This window comes from Sus scrofa, chromosome 11, assembly GCF_054392235.1.
Source record: "Sus scrofa isolate SSC_HxYL_T2T_F1_AM1 chromosome 11, Sscrofa_HxYL_maternal_Yorkshire_Landrace_v2.0, whole genome shotgun sequence".
In the NCBI taxonomy this organism is placed as follows: domain Eukaryota; kingdom Metazoa; phylum Chordata; class Mammalia; order Artiodactyla; family Suidae; genus Sus; species Sus scrofa.
In genome coordinates this window covers 31,095,064-31,110,507 of record NC_139393.1, presented here as the reverse complement: position 1 = coordinate 31,110,507, position 15,444 = coordinate 31,095,064, and the positions used below count along the sequence as shown (strand labels likewise).

The 15,444-nt window shown below is 34.9% G+C and overlaps 1 protein-coding gene across 5 annotated transcripts in view; it reads right to left on the bottom strand.

Moving 5' to 3' along the window:
• Window positions 1-644: 644 nt before the first annotated feature.
• Window positions 645-15,444, bottom strand: part of PCDH17 (protocadherin 17) — a 100,934-nt gene continuing 86,134 nt past the window's right edge. For 4 of the 5 annotated variants that reach the window (XM_084982454.1, XM_084982455.1, XM_084982453.1 and 1 more), the window contains exon 5: window positions 645-5,353. In XM_084982454.1, the coding sequence (XP_084838580.1) occupies window positions 4,671-5,353 (683 nt within the window). In that variant the 3' untranslated portion in view covers window positions 645-4,670. The remainder of the gene's footprint in view (window positions 5,354-15,444) is intronic. The other variant, XR_014820040.1, reaches the window with a different exon arrangement.

The following is a 15,444-nucleotide window of genomic DNA, read 5'->3' as shown; positions in this document are numbered from 1 at the left end:
GTCCCATCATGGCTCAGTGGTTAATGAATCCGACTAGGAACCATGATGTTGCAGGTTCGATCCCTGGCTTTGCTCAGTGGGCATTGCCGTGAGCTGTGGTGTAGGTGGTGGACGCAGCTCGGATTTGGCTTTGCTGTGGCTCTGGTATAGGCCGGCAGCTACAGCTCCGACTGGACCCCTAGCTTGGGAACCTCCATATGCTGTGGGAGCAGCCCTAGAAAAGGCAAAAAGACAAAATAAATAAATAAATAAATAAAATGCCATTTATAAATACATGGTTTCACCAGTCATGTAAGATTATGAGAGGTCTTATAAAAATGACTTTTCTGACATCCTTTAAGATTTTGTACCAAATTATCTTCAAACCAATTATAAATAATAAAAGCCACCAATACCATTAGGCTTTGATCCGTGGTAATTATTTGACTATCCAACTTATCTAAGCAACCTGGAAGACTGATAACCCATTCCCACTGAGAACCTTTTGACATTATTGTTAAATAAAACTTTCCAAAATCTTATTTTACTGGCAAATAAAGAACTAACAAAAACAGTTGTGATACCATAGTTGTTTTCCAAAATAATTACGATCAGGGTCCCTACGGTATGCAGTGTAGTAATGAAGTCAAGGGAAGGCACACCACTATTAGTATAAGCTTTTTATTCGGAGTCCTCATTTTCCAGATAGGTCACATTAAACACAGCCATTTAACAATAGCGTTGAGATAAATCCATACAATGTATGCTGCTTTGTTGCCGTTGTCCTTGTTCACCAATCACTTGGTGCAGCTAAGAACCTTATGGAGTGATGGGGCTGATAAATGGGAATAGCCAACCTGCAAAACACTAGGGCCAGGAAAAGTCAGACTTTATTCAGGGCTCATTCAGTTACGTTTCAAATCAACACATCTTGATAGCCAAACCTCTCATTTGAATTAACGCTCCGATAAATGCTGTCTGTTGTCAAAAGAATATAATTAGACAATAAAGAGTGGGCATATATTATGCCAAACCTCAGTCTACTTGTTGACCTCAGCAACTTCTACTCCATTAGGCAACAAACAGCTTTTAACCTGGTTCTAATAAAGCAGACTGTTCTATCACTACATGACTTTTTTTCTTTATGGTGTCGTTTTTTCAATTGAACCGTACCTAGATTCTTTAAATGGAAGTCATGTTTTACAAGATCTCAGCTAATTTAGGAAAAACAAAATGAGTCAATTTCCCTACCAGGCATTCAATTAATTTATGGAGTAGTGAGCCAATCTTTACATGTTGCTTGCAATAAGGATAAGGATGTCAGGTTAAGAAATAATATGAAAGCATTCTTTGAAATTGCATGATACGTCTCTTTAATGTTTACTTTGGTATAGGTATAACTAACACTGATTCTCACTACTTCTAATTTTGATGAAAAGATCTTTTATCACTGACATTTTATGAAAAGATTGTTTTGTTACTGATATTGTTTTAGTTCAACAACAAACAATTTTTAGAACTTTGACTTTCTTATGAAAATTTCTATAAATTATTTTTCTGTGCTTGACTTCAGTTATTTAAGGACGTAAAAGACAAAGTATTATTATTCATTTTGAATGTGTGGGATTTTTAGTAATCGGAAGATGTGAACTAAGGTAATTTTTTCACATTCTGAATTATGCTGAAACCCCTTGACATACATCACTGTTTGATCATGCATCACCCCTTTGAGCGAGCTTCTCCCCAAAGGGGTAATTTTGGCATCTCATAGACTTCCTTGGAAGCCAAGCACCAGAGGTCTGTGATAAAGGCAGTTGTCAGCCAAATGAATAAAAGCGAGATTCCCTCAATTCAACTATAAAAGCTTAGAGTCCTGACTGCTGAATTACCACCAACTTGTAAATAAATAATCACTACTAAATACAGATAATGTATTAAACAGCTAACACTAGTAAATCACTGGTGACAGAGAGCCTAAAGGTAATCCCTCACACATTGGCACAACCAGTTCTTAAAATCTGATATTATTTTAACGTCTTCAGACACATATAAGAAATTGAACAACTGGTTACTCAGCGTTAAGAACATTTTAAAAATAAATCCTACTCTCTTTGTTGATTTCATTTACATAGTGCCTTAGATTTTACTACTTGGCTATCTGGCTAGTAAGAGAGAGGCAATACTTGGTCAGACTAAATGGAAATTAGTTTTCCATCGAATTTCAGCTATCAAGCTAAATCAACCTGTAGTCTCCTGGCAAAAAATAACAGCATATAACAGAGACAACACATTTCAGATACATAAATTGTCCAAAATATAGAGAGTCAATTAGGTTTCACATGTACAAGATCCCTTCTTTTCTAATTTAAACATTTACGAATAAAAAAACCAAGAGTAGAGCTTTGGAAAGGCTGTAACTAGGAACCAAATACAGTTCTCAAGAGAATAAGGCTGATGGGAGTTGTCCACTCTTCCCTTTCAAGCAGTTTTGCAAACGAGGTACAGTCTAAAATCTTGACGGCATTTGACAGAAATATTTTCAGTTGGATTTTTTGAGGTTGAAAATTACAAAAACTAATTCATTTCAATGTTTGTTTTTGCTTTTGTTTTTGTTTTTAATATAAGGATTTTATGACATTTATGCTGTTTCTACACTGGCTTGGTGGCCAGGAAAGAAGGCACAGAATTCTCCACCAGTTTGCAAATAATGCATTTTTCTGCTCCAGTGCACAAACAGCCTTTATTTAACTCAGCACCACATTTTCTAAGGTATGGGCTGGAAACTGTTTGTCATGAAGCTGTAAAATGCCAAAAATTTTAAATGCTGAAGAAAAATGTCAATCAAGGCATTTTCCCATCTGCTGCTACTTCTGCAAGTACTAATTTTATTTTTCCCAATTCCTGAAATTTGAGGTTTCCTAGCCTCATATGGAAGTAAGTTTGAAACTTGCTAAATGTCACAAGGAAAGGTGCAACCAAATGAAGGAATAGGTGTATTGTTCTCAAAGGACACCAATAAAAAGAGGCAGAAGAGCAGTGAAAAAAAAGGCAAACCTTTTGTTAAGACCCAGACCTCTTATAAAACACAACACAATGCAAGTAACCAGTGCTGGTACCACACATGCATTAAAGCATTTTGCATGGTTTTGAAATATAATGGGAACACACATCTTGAACCACTTAAGATACTTTTTAGAACCAATCAACAGTATGATATCTACAAAGGCAGAAGCTGTTATGTTACTGAAAAAATGTGAAGAAGTTTCAGGTATTGGTACAGATGTAATTCTTGTGATATAGCATGATTTTAATAAAAGCTTCCACAAGGACTTGCACGTAACCATGACTGACGGATGTATTTTTTGACCTTTCAGTTAGCTCCATCAGCTCACTCAAACACATTTTGAACAGATTATGTACTGTAGTACTTGGTAGACTATACATTAAACAAGAGACTTTGCTCTGAGGCACTGCTTCCAACACTCCATGGGGAAAAGGAAGCAGGAAAAAACAAAACTCATAGAGTTCGACAGCTACCGAGGCAACACTTGCCATTTACAATATAAGCCCAAATATTTTTGCAACACAACTATATATTAATTTAATAAAATACACAATATAGCTCTTATACACTCAACAATTTGGCTCATATGCACTGAATCTGCAATAAATCAATAAAAAATATGTCATTTGATGTAAACACATTGAATCTTCTTACATTTGCACATTTAAATGGTCATGTGATTTGTGTATGTCCAAGACATTTTCACTTTCCTGAGCTATTTTAGTGTCCACAAATGAATAAAACATATTAATCATGTTAATTGTCTCTGAACATCATCACTCAATGGTAACTGATTTTCAAACTTTTCTAGGTCATATTTAAAACATATCCATGACCATTTATATGTTTGTTGGACACTAAAATGCTAAAGAGCATTTTAAACCTTTAAATCTTCTTCTCCTTTAATGAAGTGAATTAGTCTGTGTGTGTGCAGGACAAAATGGACTATATCTTTTTACATTTAACTTTTATACGACATGAGGTGTTTCACAAATGACCCAGTTTTTAAATTTTTGTTCCGACTAATGACATGGAATGTTCTTTGTGTTTATGTGTGTGGCAGGTAACTTTATACAGAAATGTTTACCACAAATATGTGTTAATGTTTGGTGTAGCTTGGACTACTGCAAGGTCTTTTCAGGACTTTCAGTAGAAGCCTGCGGTGACTGCTAGAAATCCACCACAGATCACAAATTATGACCCTGCTTTGTATGGGGTTTATAGGTAAACAGTTAAAGTCAGCATAAATCACAGAGGACAGTCTCAGAGTGATCAGAATAAACTTCCATTTTCACACTGCATACCTTCCTAACAGATTGTCAAAAGGTAACTCGCCTCCTCATCCTCCTTTTTCTTCTCTCCTTCTTCTCTGTTTTTCTTTTCTCTTTGAGCATCATTAATTCTGTCCTGATATAAGTTTGGTCAAAACAAAACCATTGTTATCTCTGAAATAGAAACAGCAGTGAAAAGAACATACTTGTGGGCACTTCAGATGTTCACTAAAAGCCTTAAAGCAGCATCGGTCTTTCTTTATCCCTATAAAATGGGGTTGTCACCAGGAGGGATCATTTTTAAATTGACAGAAGAGACAAGAAAATGCCAATGCTTTTTTTTTTTTTTTTTTTCTTCACTTTCTCACAGCCACAGGGTCATTTCCCCGGCAGTCCTGCAGAAGCTTATCAATTTCTCTCACGACTTCCTCTGCATCCACCGACTCTCTGCCCAGATCCCTGCTGGGGTGGTCAAGCTGCTCCAGGACAGCGCCCATCTCACTGGAATCCCGGCTGGCTCTTGAATGCACATCTGCAAAGACCCTTGCCATCTGCTCAGAAGCCAGGAAGGGAGGGTCTCTCTGCTGCTTGCTGGGGGACAGGTACTGACTGTCAGTGGGCAAGTACTGGCTGCTTGCCTCGGCCAGGGCTCCTGGTTTTGCTTCACAACCATCCAGGGAGCCTTTCATTGAGGTGCAAGGCTCAATGCATGCCTTGGTTGGGCTGCTTGATGCTGAGGGGACCTCTTGGAGGAGAGGGCTCAGGGCACGTTTGGCTTTTAAATAAGGTTTCACATTGGCAATGAGAATCGTGTGCTCTCGCTTGTCTTTTCCAAATGTACAAAAAGTCTTTTTCCCAGTGGGATTCACAGTTTCGTAAGTCTCAGTCTCAACGTTAGCTTCAACTGTGGGTACAAAGAGATTTGTGCGGTAATCTGCATTTTCAGCCTGATTGGTTGCAGGGAACTGTGGCATCCAACACCTGTCAGAATGACCAAGCACTCGGCATTCATCTGTGCAATTAACACACTCTTCGGGTTCTGCAAAGACAAAAGAGAGAACAGCAAATCCAATCATTAGGTTTGCTTTTACATTTCTACCGAGAGACTGTGATAGGCTCTCCCTGGGTTTGCTTGACCTCTGGTCTCTTAATTAAAAAGGAAAAGAAAACAATAATTAAAACATTTCAGGATGGTTGCATAAACCTGCTGGTTGAGACAATGGTTTTATTTAAGTCTATTCTCTAGATATTAACGAATTCCCATAGCCTGGGAAGAAGTAAAAAGTGGCCATTGGAGAATCATTCTCAGTAGAATAGAGCATCACTGTAAACTAACCTCCTGAGGCTATCAGTTAGTCTTTGTTCTGTATAACCCATCCTGGAAACAGCGAACTTCGAAAAGGATTATGAGGATTAATTTTTCAAATCAAATAACAGTGCAAAAACTGGGTTGCAAACTTCCATGACAAGTACTAAGCTGCTTTTTCTTTTTTTTTTTTTTTCATATTTTATCCCTATTTTGCTTGTAATTGTTATTTTGGTGACAGTCATGAAATAAAAAATTTCCTTTAAAAACCAACTTTTCCCACAGAGAGTAGGAAATGGAATTTTCTATCAGAATGTGTTATGAATAAGCTTGTCAAAAAGTGCACATTCCTATTGTATTAGATTTGCGTATTGATCATGTAATCAGTTTTCTTCACTTCAGCTTTTTGTTTTCGGTGTAAGTAGGTGAAAATGGATTTAGTCAACTGATATAGTTCAGAATGAATGACAAATCATGATTCTTATTCTAAATGATGATGCTTTCTGTGAGAATTTTTGCTTCTCTCTTTTGCAATAAGTGTGGAGATAATCTGAATAAAGCATTCTTCAATGATCACTATTTCAAAGATGCTGAACAAGAACGAAAGAAAATTCCGTCAATATGACAAAAACCACATAGGTCCATGACCTCAATATTTTATATTATAACCTTGAACTACATCTTCCCAATTGTCCCTTTCATCTACAAATGGTTGTTCTCCTTAAGTTTAATGATTGTTTTTAAATCAGAGACTTTTTTCAGGAGAGGATATTTACAATTTACCTCAATGTGATGGGAATAAAATTCCCTACACATTTGGGAACCCTTGGGATTGCCATTTAATTGATGCGAGAGGATCTCTACAAATGGATAGTGTCCTACACAAGGAAAAAAAAATCCTCATAAAGATATTTAAAATAGAAAGCAGTACATTTAATAGCACTGATAAATCTACACAGTTCCTTTTCAAAGTCACATCCCCAATCTGAGTTCATATTTAGAACACATAAATAATTCCTTATCCAGAAAGAAAAAGAAAATAAACCACAAAATGTTTTAGGATAAAATAATTTCCTATGAAAAAAACTCTTTTATAAAAGAGTGAAAATAGTGTTTTAATAGAACAAAAATCCTACGATATTTCATAGTATGTATCATTCACATGTGAAGTGTTAAAAAGTATCTAGAGGGTTTGCCTCTATTTTAATTTTGTCATATTTTTGAAAATATATTTACCTATCAGTGATTAAATACATTAAGTTTATTATGTAATGAAGGTAAGAATGTTTGAGAAATGTAGCCTCAAACAGAACTATCTACCTACAGACTCAAATACTGTCTATGATTTGAAAGGTTGTCATACAGATGGACACAAACGGCAGAAGGATCTAGCCACATAAAATTTTCTAGAAAGCATTCCTGGGTAAATTTAAAGTAGAGCAAAAATTAAGCAACAGGATATCTGAAAAGCTTAATGTCAGGTATCTGTTTATATCACCTAATCTGAAAAGGAATTGTAAATGTTATGTCTCTATATTTCTGTCAGTAAGTGTTGGAAAAAAAATAATATGTATCATTTCACTTAACCAGTTTTACCCTTCAAAAAATACAGTAGGAAAATGTCCTACTTCACTTGGTAATACTTTAAATGTGCTATGAAACTTGGTAATACTTTGTATCTTTTAAAGCTGTGATTTTTTAAAAAATCCTTTATAAGCTATACAGTTTCTTTGAAATACAACATAGCTTTATATTTCAATATTGACTGGCCTCAATTTCAGCAATTTGGGTAGCCCAGCTCTGAATGAATCTGATATGAGTTTAAAGAAGAAAGTGAATGATTTAGAATAATGCAGATATATGAAAGTATAAATCGACCTTGAATTTGAAACCATCAACATAAGATGATTGTTTGCACTTCACTACTGAAACTCTGTGGCTTTTTACTCTGTCACATCCTAGGGAGCGAATTTTGAGTATTGATTATGATACATTACCTTACGATTAGACTGTAATTTTGACAGCAGCAGTTCACAGACAGTGAATAAAATCAGCACTTTTGTACAAGCAGCAGAAACTATGAGCATAAAGTGGACAATGTAACTGCCAAGGGTCATATTAGAATTTATGAAAGAGTGGAATTATTGCTGAAGAAATATAAATAAATAGATAGTAGATAGGTACATAAAAGAGACATAGGCAGTATATAATGAGTGACTAGTTAGGCCAAAAAAAAAAATGTACAAGGTAAAAAAAAAAAAAAAAAGAGAGAGAGGAAAGAAAGAAAACTAAGTGAAGGGAGAGAGGGAAGGAGAGGAGGAGGAAGGGAGAAAGGAGGGGGAGGGAGGGACGAGGGGTTTAAGGGAAGCGTAGTTGTATTGAGGATATTTCTACTATGCATGCCTTCTATTATTTTTTTAACTCCCCTGAATTAACCAAGTGTGTATAATAAAAAATAACAGTGTGGAGGGCTTTCTCAAGCCCTAGAACTAAAAAGGTAGATAACAAATCTTTTTTCTGTACCTAAGGGAAAACTCAATAGATATGTTGAAGTATAAATGATAGATATGAAAAAGAAGCAGATTATATAGATAGCCACTATTTGCACAGATTAGATATTTGCATCAAAAAACGTAATTAGAGATGCTAGGCAGAAAACAAACTTGGAGACCCTTGATCCAAGATCCACTTTTTCTTCTGGACCAGTCTGGGATTACAAAGAAATTATTTACCCTCATTCTCATCCTTTCCTTTGGTATAACAGGATTACCCTTTCACAGAGTGCACCCTTTGCCAAGAAAGGCAGGATAATCCAAAAGGTATATAGATGAGAGAAACTAAGAGATAAGTATGTTTATATTGTAAAATGAAAACAATTCTGAAGTCCAATAGCTGGAACTCTAGGCAGTTCTGTCAGTGGAGGAAGTTTACAGTGTCTAGTCTAATCTTGTAAATCTATAATTTCCTGAAGGATCTTGTGACAATCAGATAAATTTAAATACTTGTTTAGTATTAAGAATCATTTTCTGTACTACTATAATCACATCTGACTATTACACAAGCTGCCAAGAGGGGAGATCTAAACACAATCATCTTACTTGTTTCAATTTTGCATCTTAATTTATAGGATTTTTTTTGCAAAAGATAGAGTCACTCAGATGACTATAAGCACTTGCAATTCAGGTGCCCACCATAAACCACACACACATAGACACACATACACATGTATAGATCTTTACAAGTGTGTAATAAAATTGAGCTTTCTCCAGGAAAGAGTCCAAACAAAATTTAAAAATTCAGATGCAAAGCCAATGTACTCCTAAAAATTAAAAATCAGTAACTACCATAAGAGAAATACAGGTAAATGAATAAAATGCACAGGAAAGTTTCACATTTATAATTGTAAAGAATAATATATATATTATATATAAACATTTATAAATATAAAAACATATACAACTTACATATACATAATTTTTATTAAAAATCTCCAATAAAAATATTTTAATGTTTTTCTTTGCCCTACAACTATGAACGTGAATTCTCAGATTGGATAAAAAACTTGACTACTTCTGATTTTAAAATTTTATATAATTCAAATCGATTTAGACATAAAAATATTTGAAACCTACATATTTACATTGGCTGACAAATATAAAAGCTCTGTCTCTTTTTTAACCTAGACTAAGTTGTTTTAAAAATTTAATCTTTTTTATAATGATTTTTATTTTTTCCATTATAACTGGTTTATAATGTCCTGCCAATTTTCTACTATACAGCAAGGTGACCCAGTTACACGTACAGGCATACATTCTTTTTTCTCACACTATCATACTCCATCATAAGTGACTAGATATAGTTCCCAGTGCTATACAGCAGGATCTCATTGATTATCTATTTCAAAGGCAATAGTAAAAACTTAATATTAAAGATATTAAGAAAACAATTATTTTCTTTCAAAAATATACCTTCAAAGGAATAGTCATTGTGAATGTTACATATATATGAGGAAAAAAGATTTAGGTAAAACATCAAATTATCTGCCCCAACTATATTCAGTTTCCTGGGATACACCATATTGGAAAAGAATATTAAAAAGAATGTACAAATGTGTATAACAGTCATTTTGCTGTACAGCAGAAATTAACACAACTTTGTACATCAACTGAACTTCAGTAAAAAAAAAATTAATTAAAAGTATAACTTCCCTCGAATTATTGGATTTTAGCGCTCTTCTGCAAAGGTTATCAAAATTTAATATTCACAATGTGATCCTAACCCTTGAACTGTCAATATATCATTGAGTGCTCAGTCATTTCAAGATGGAAAAGGGGCACCAAAAATTACTATGTATAAAATTAAAATTTGAAGTCAAAACACTCTTTAAACTAGCAAGGATTAACAGAGATAAAGGGGCCTTTGTTTAACATAGTTATTTGGGGAAAAGTCAGGGAGAAAATCTTTGTGTGTAATGACTCAGTGGTGTACACTGCAAAGGAAACAGGGCGAGGGACCAGTCCATACAATATCTTATTTCAGAGTAAACCATCTCTTTATTCTAATCTATCTCAGTCTCAGGAAGAAATTTATTACAAATCAGAAGATAAGCTTATTTTCCCTGTCTTCAAAGCACTATACCACACCACCCAAAGAGAGATACTTGGCAATTAATTTGTTAACACTTAGGGAAATATTAGAAGACATGAAAGGATTTCCTCCCCTTAATTTCAAATCTGACTAATGCCTCTGGAGCCCACATATTTGTACATCTTAAAACATGCATATAGTTTCTAGAATAAGAGTTTCAAATATGCATCTGCTTTAATTTTTATAATGAAGAAATAAATGTCTGTGTCTTAGAAATCTGAAAACCAACATCCGTAAATCAGAACATCAATGAGGAAGTTCTAAAGTGCTGTGGCCATGGGGGAAGGATATTTGAGAGTTTTCTGTGCTTTATGACAGTCAACAAAATGGTCTTATTGCCGCTTTGTAAATAGCTTTAAATAGCTTCTATTAGTGTGGTGGTTGCTACTGTTTCTAACAGTATCTTAAAATTAGAGTTGTTTCCAGGTAGACAACTCTATAAATGGAAGTTCATTTTTCATTTGTTCTCATTTTTCTTTTTTATTTCTAATTTACCTTCTTTCACCAACGTAAGCTTTCATAACACCTAATTAACTGTCTGGGAAAGCAGAGAGCTGGCACCCATCTCTATTTATGGCTGGCCACAAGTGTTCTGGAGAGTAACTCTGCAGAATCTAAAGTAGATGCCCATCACAGATGATCTACCAGTAAACAATGACAAGCCAGGACCTTAGACTGACAGTTCATGTGTACCAATTTTCTACTGAAAGGTTTTAATGACATAACTGCAGCTTGCTATACTGCCTTTTTTCTATCTTCAGCACACACACAAACACACAAACACCATTTCACACATATATACACAATTTTGTATGAGCACAACAAATTACAATTAGTCTCAATATATTCTAACATATCAGAGAAAAAATACAAATATGAAAACAGAAATCTCATTGGAATACAGTCTACCAAACCTCTAATAAAATGTTGCTTTCAGTAAATTTACATAATTTACAACCTCCTGTGAACAGACACTTTTCTACCATAAATAGTTCTTTCCCTTTTTGGCAATGTTGATCATTATTGACTTCCCTTTACCATCCTCTAAACACCTTACACTTGTCATGATGATAGGCTGAGTCATTCCATATAAATGGCACCTTAACAATGTATATTCATTCAAATGACTTCTATTTATGATGTCTATGTCCCATTTGCGAGTATATTAATTAAAAAGAAAATTTCAGACCAACAAAGACCTACTGTTCAGTGTAGGAAACTACTCAGTATTCTGTAATAACCTATATGGGAAAAGAATCTGAAAAGAATGGATATATGTATATGTATAACTGAATCACTTTGCTGTGCACCTGAAATGAACACCGCATTGTAAAGCCATTATACTCCAACTTAAAAAGTATGCAATAAAAAATAAACCTACTGATTTCACTTTCTCTGACTCTGAGAGGGGTAAACATTTCAGTGTCAATATTGTTTCTAGAGACAGTCTTGGACCATTGTCTCAAAAGTTTTTGCCCTGTATGGAAAAAAACGGAAGGGAGTAACTCAATGTTATAATTTAATCACACACTTTTCTTCCTGCTAGTGTTCATATGACTTTCAGGCTTAATTTTAGCACAATTTTTAATAAGTTTGGCATATCACTTATGCAGGGAAGAAAAGGGAAGGGCAAGGGAAGATATGGCATCAGAGAACAATCAAATTTTTAGCTAAGCAATCTTTTACCTTATATTTCCCATGTATCTTACTTGTACATGGTGATCTGGGGTGTTTTACTAATCAGGAAACTGATACACAAATACGCACATATTTTGTTACAATATACTCATTTGCTCATTTCATGAGGAGGCTTGTACACACACTGACAGTGATACAATGACAAAACTTTAGAGGGTAGAGGACAACAGGAACTTAAATAATTTCCCAATAATTGGCCATAAGAAATCAGAGTTTAGAACCATAGTTCACATAATAAAAATACTGTGAGAGAAACGTATATATTTTTAGGTGAAAGCACTGCCAATCTGGCTTCCAGATTTTACCTTGGTTGTGAAATGCCATTCTATCTGCTGCTGATCGGCGGAGAGCATATTTTGAAGAAGAAGTTATTATAATGCCATCAAATAGTCAAACCATGGCAGCTTTGAAATGCCAATCCTCTGGCGTGCACCTGCAGCACACAATGCTTCTGAACGTGTCGCCACGGCTGCATTCAGACACCAGAAACCACTGCCCTCTATCACATTCAGCTGAATCCAATTGCAGCTGGGTATTTGGAGCGCTTGGAGAATTTGAACTTACAATTCAGTGCACCTGCACACCTTCAGGGATGGTTTCAAGTGTTTGTGACCCTTTGGACATAACAATAGGTGTACCAGAATGAATTTTCTGGCATGTATATTGACAACCATATATAATGCTCTGAGATGAAGGAAAATGAAATGAAATGGAAACATATGTTAAGGAATGAAAGCAAAAAGATATAAGGAAATCTGATATGAAAGCACCAGAAATATAAGGTGAGAACCTAAACCATGCATGGGGAAACTATGGCACATATATAATTGTGTCCTCTGGCACACTGTTCTGAAATTAACATTCAAAATTTAGCGGCTTCCCTCCCACCCCAAACCCATACGTAGACGCAGCCATCACCTGGGGCAGCAGCAGATGCTTGGGAGTGAAGGCACAGATAAATGGGGCCATGTCTTTCTTAACAGGTACCCAGAAGGGAACTGGCTGTACTAAATGGAACAGGTCTCATTATTATTATTATTATTATTTTTGAGAAAGAGACTCTGAAATAACCTCTCAAAGAAAAAATAATACCACCCAATGCCCCACCAGAGTAAAGACAGTTCAGATTCAGTGGGAGAAACATATGCATATAATTCAGCAGTTAAAGAAATTGCACTCAATCATTCACAAGGTAAGGATGAGCTAAGCACCAAATCTGTGCCTGGAAAGTTTTTAAGTAAAGATGTCTTCTATAGAATATTGTGGAAGAGTGCTGTGTCTGGTAAAAAATTGTGGCCAATGAATCTATGTCTACCCATCTCTAAAATGCCTGAGTCTGGAAGAGTGTATCTCTTCACCAAGGAGTTTACATTTTGATAGGAAATTAGAAACTTCATGTAAAACCAGCATAGGGGTATAATTCATGATCAATTACATTTTGAACTGTGTAATATAAATGTCAAGAAACAGAAATACAGAGAAAAGAGTGGACTGTAATAATGTGAAAGGCTTTACATAGGAGGTGGTGTTTGATTTGCAATTCAAAAAATGATTAGGGTTTCAACAGATAGTGGAGAGCAGGGTCAGGGCACCCCAGGAAAAGAGATGAGAAAGTAAAACAGTTGCCACCTAGAAGTGTGCATTTCACAGGGTAATAAAGAGACTAGCTTTATAGATTGAAGGAAGTATGTTGCAGTGCCAAAAATAAAATTATGTAGGGAAAATCGGTTAGAACTTAAAAGAAAATGGAAAAGTTCTGAATAAAAGACAAATTTAGTTAACAGGCAATGGAGCACTAACATAAGTATTTGAGTAGTTCATTGTAAATCTCAGAAGATTCTTGAAATATGCAGGTGATTCATTGGAATATATGCAACAGCATTTAAGAATATAAAAAAACTGGGATGGCTGCAGGGCAAGGAGTATTCAAACCAGCATTATTTCTGGAAACAGATATCTAGAGTTTTGTTCCCAACCATGATATTTCCAACAGAGCACAAAGAACCTGGCACAGTCATTCCAACTCCAGTGCTACCCATTTCTGCTTGAATCTCATCCCACTTCTCCTAAACGAAAGAAAGTCTTAATGTATTCAACTGATATTATACACTAAACAACCTAAGTCCTGCACTTTGTAATTTTGCATTTGAAACAGATTTTTCTTCCTACATCTACTTTACCTGTCTCCCTGCTTTCTTGAGTTTGCCATTATTATTAATCAACCATAAGACTGCATATGATTATGTATGATAAAGATTCAAGGATTCTAGAAGGCCAGAAGAGGGAAAGTCTGGAAGAAAGAAGATCGTTATAGGTATCTGTGAGAGAAGTAATAACTACTCCTACAAGGCAAGGAAAATGGCCACGGTAAGGAAAATGTTGACTCTCCAAAGATTTTCAAAGTTTATTCTGGATATCAAGAAGTATAAATAAAAAAAAGAAAATTCCTGAAAATGTTCCCCCAAATAAGCATTTCCATTGTGGACAAAGATAATGACACCAATTCCCTATTGAATTAGATGTTCTAGTGTTGCTCTCTAACTCTAGAAGTGTTTTTTTTTTTTTTAATCTGTTTGCCTCATTGAGTTCCTTATACCCCTTGAGAGTCAAGATCATGGTACTTCTTTCATGCTCCATTCCTTGAGAACACACATTAATAGTCATACTACTGAATTTGAACAGAATGATCTCATTGATGTAAAGGATGATTAACTACAAATTACTCATTTCAAAACCATTCATTCATGAGGGTATAATATCAGTTTTCAGAATGACCCCAGGACCTAAACAAAGTTATACATAACAGCGCTCTTTTGCTATGAGATATATAACATTTCAAGTAACATCAAATTTGCTTGTTGAATACCATAGTCATATACAAATCCAAAGCTCTCCATTTATTATTGAGGGTTTCATTTTAAATAAGATAAGTAATAAAAATAAATAAATTAATTAAATAAATAAATTAAATAAATCCCACCTGACATGTATCCACTAAAACATGGAGGTCGGACTATTTCCCGCGAGGGAATTTTTTTTTTTAATTAGTGACACGGTTATTTGAAATTGAAGCCTATATTTGAGTAATCATCTTTTTTATAATTTTAAATTATGGAAAATATTGAGTATCCTGAAAACATACATCTCAGCATCTGTAAGTTTCCTTCTTCGTTCTTGGGTTTTCTCCTTTTGTTTTTTTATTTTCTCCTGCATTGTTGGGTCAAATGTGCCAGGTTCTCTCTTTTGTTTTAAGGTAGCTGCCTCTGTATTTCATACTTTATCTGATAGCTGTCATCAATATGTGAATTAATTAAAAGTCTTTGTCATTTTAGAATCTTGTATGGGTTAAAGGAGCTTCCGTAAAGTCCTGACTTATATGCAATGAGAAAGCCATGTTAGTAAAAGCTGTTTGGTTTACAAGGACAAATTTAAAATTCCAGCAACTTAAATAATACTGTGAATTTCAGACTCAAGACTAT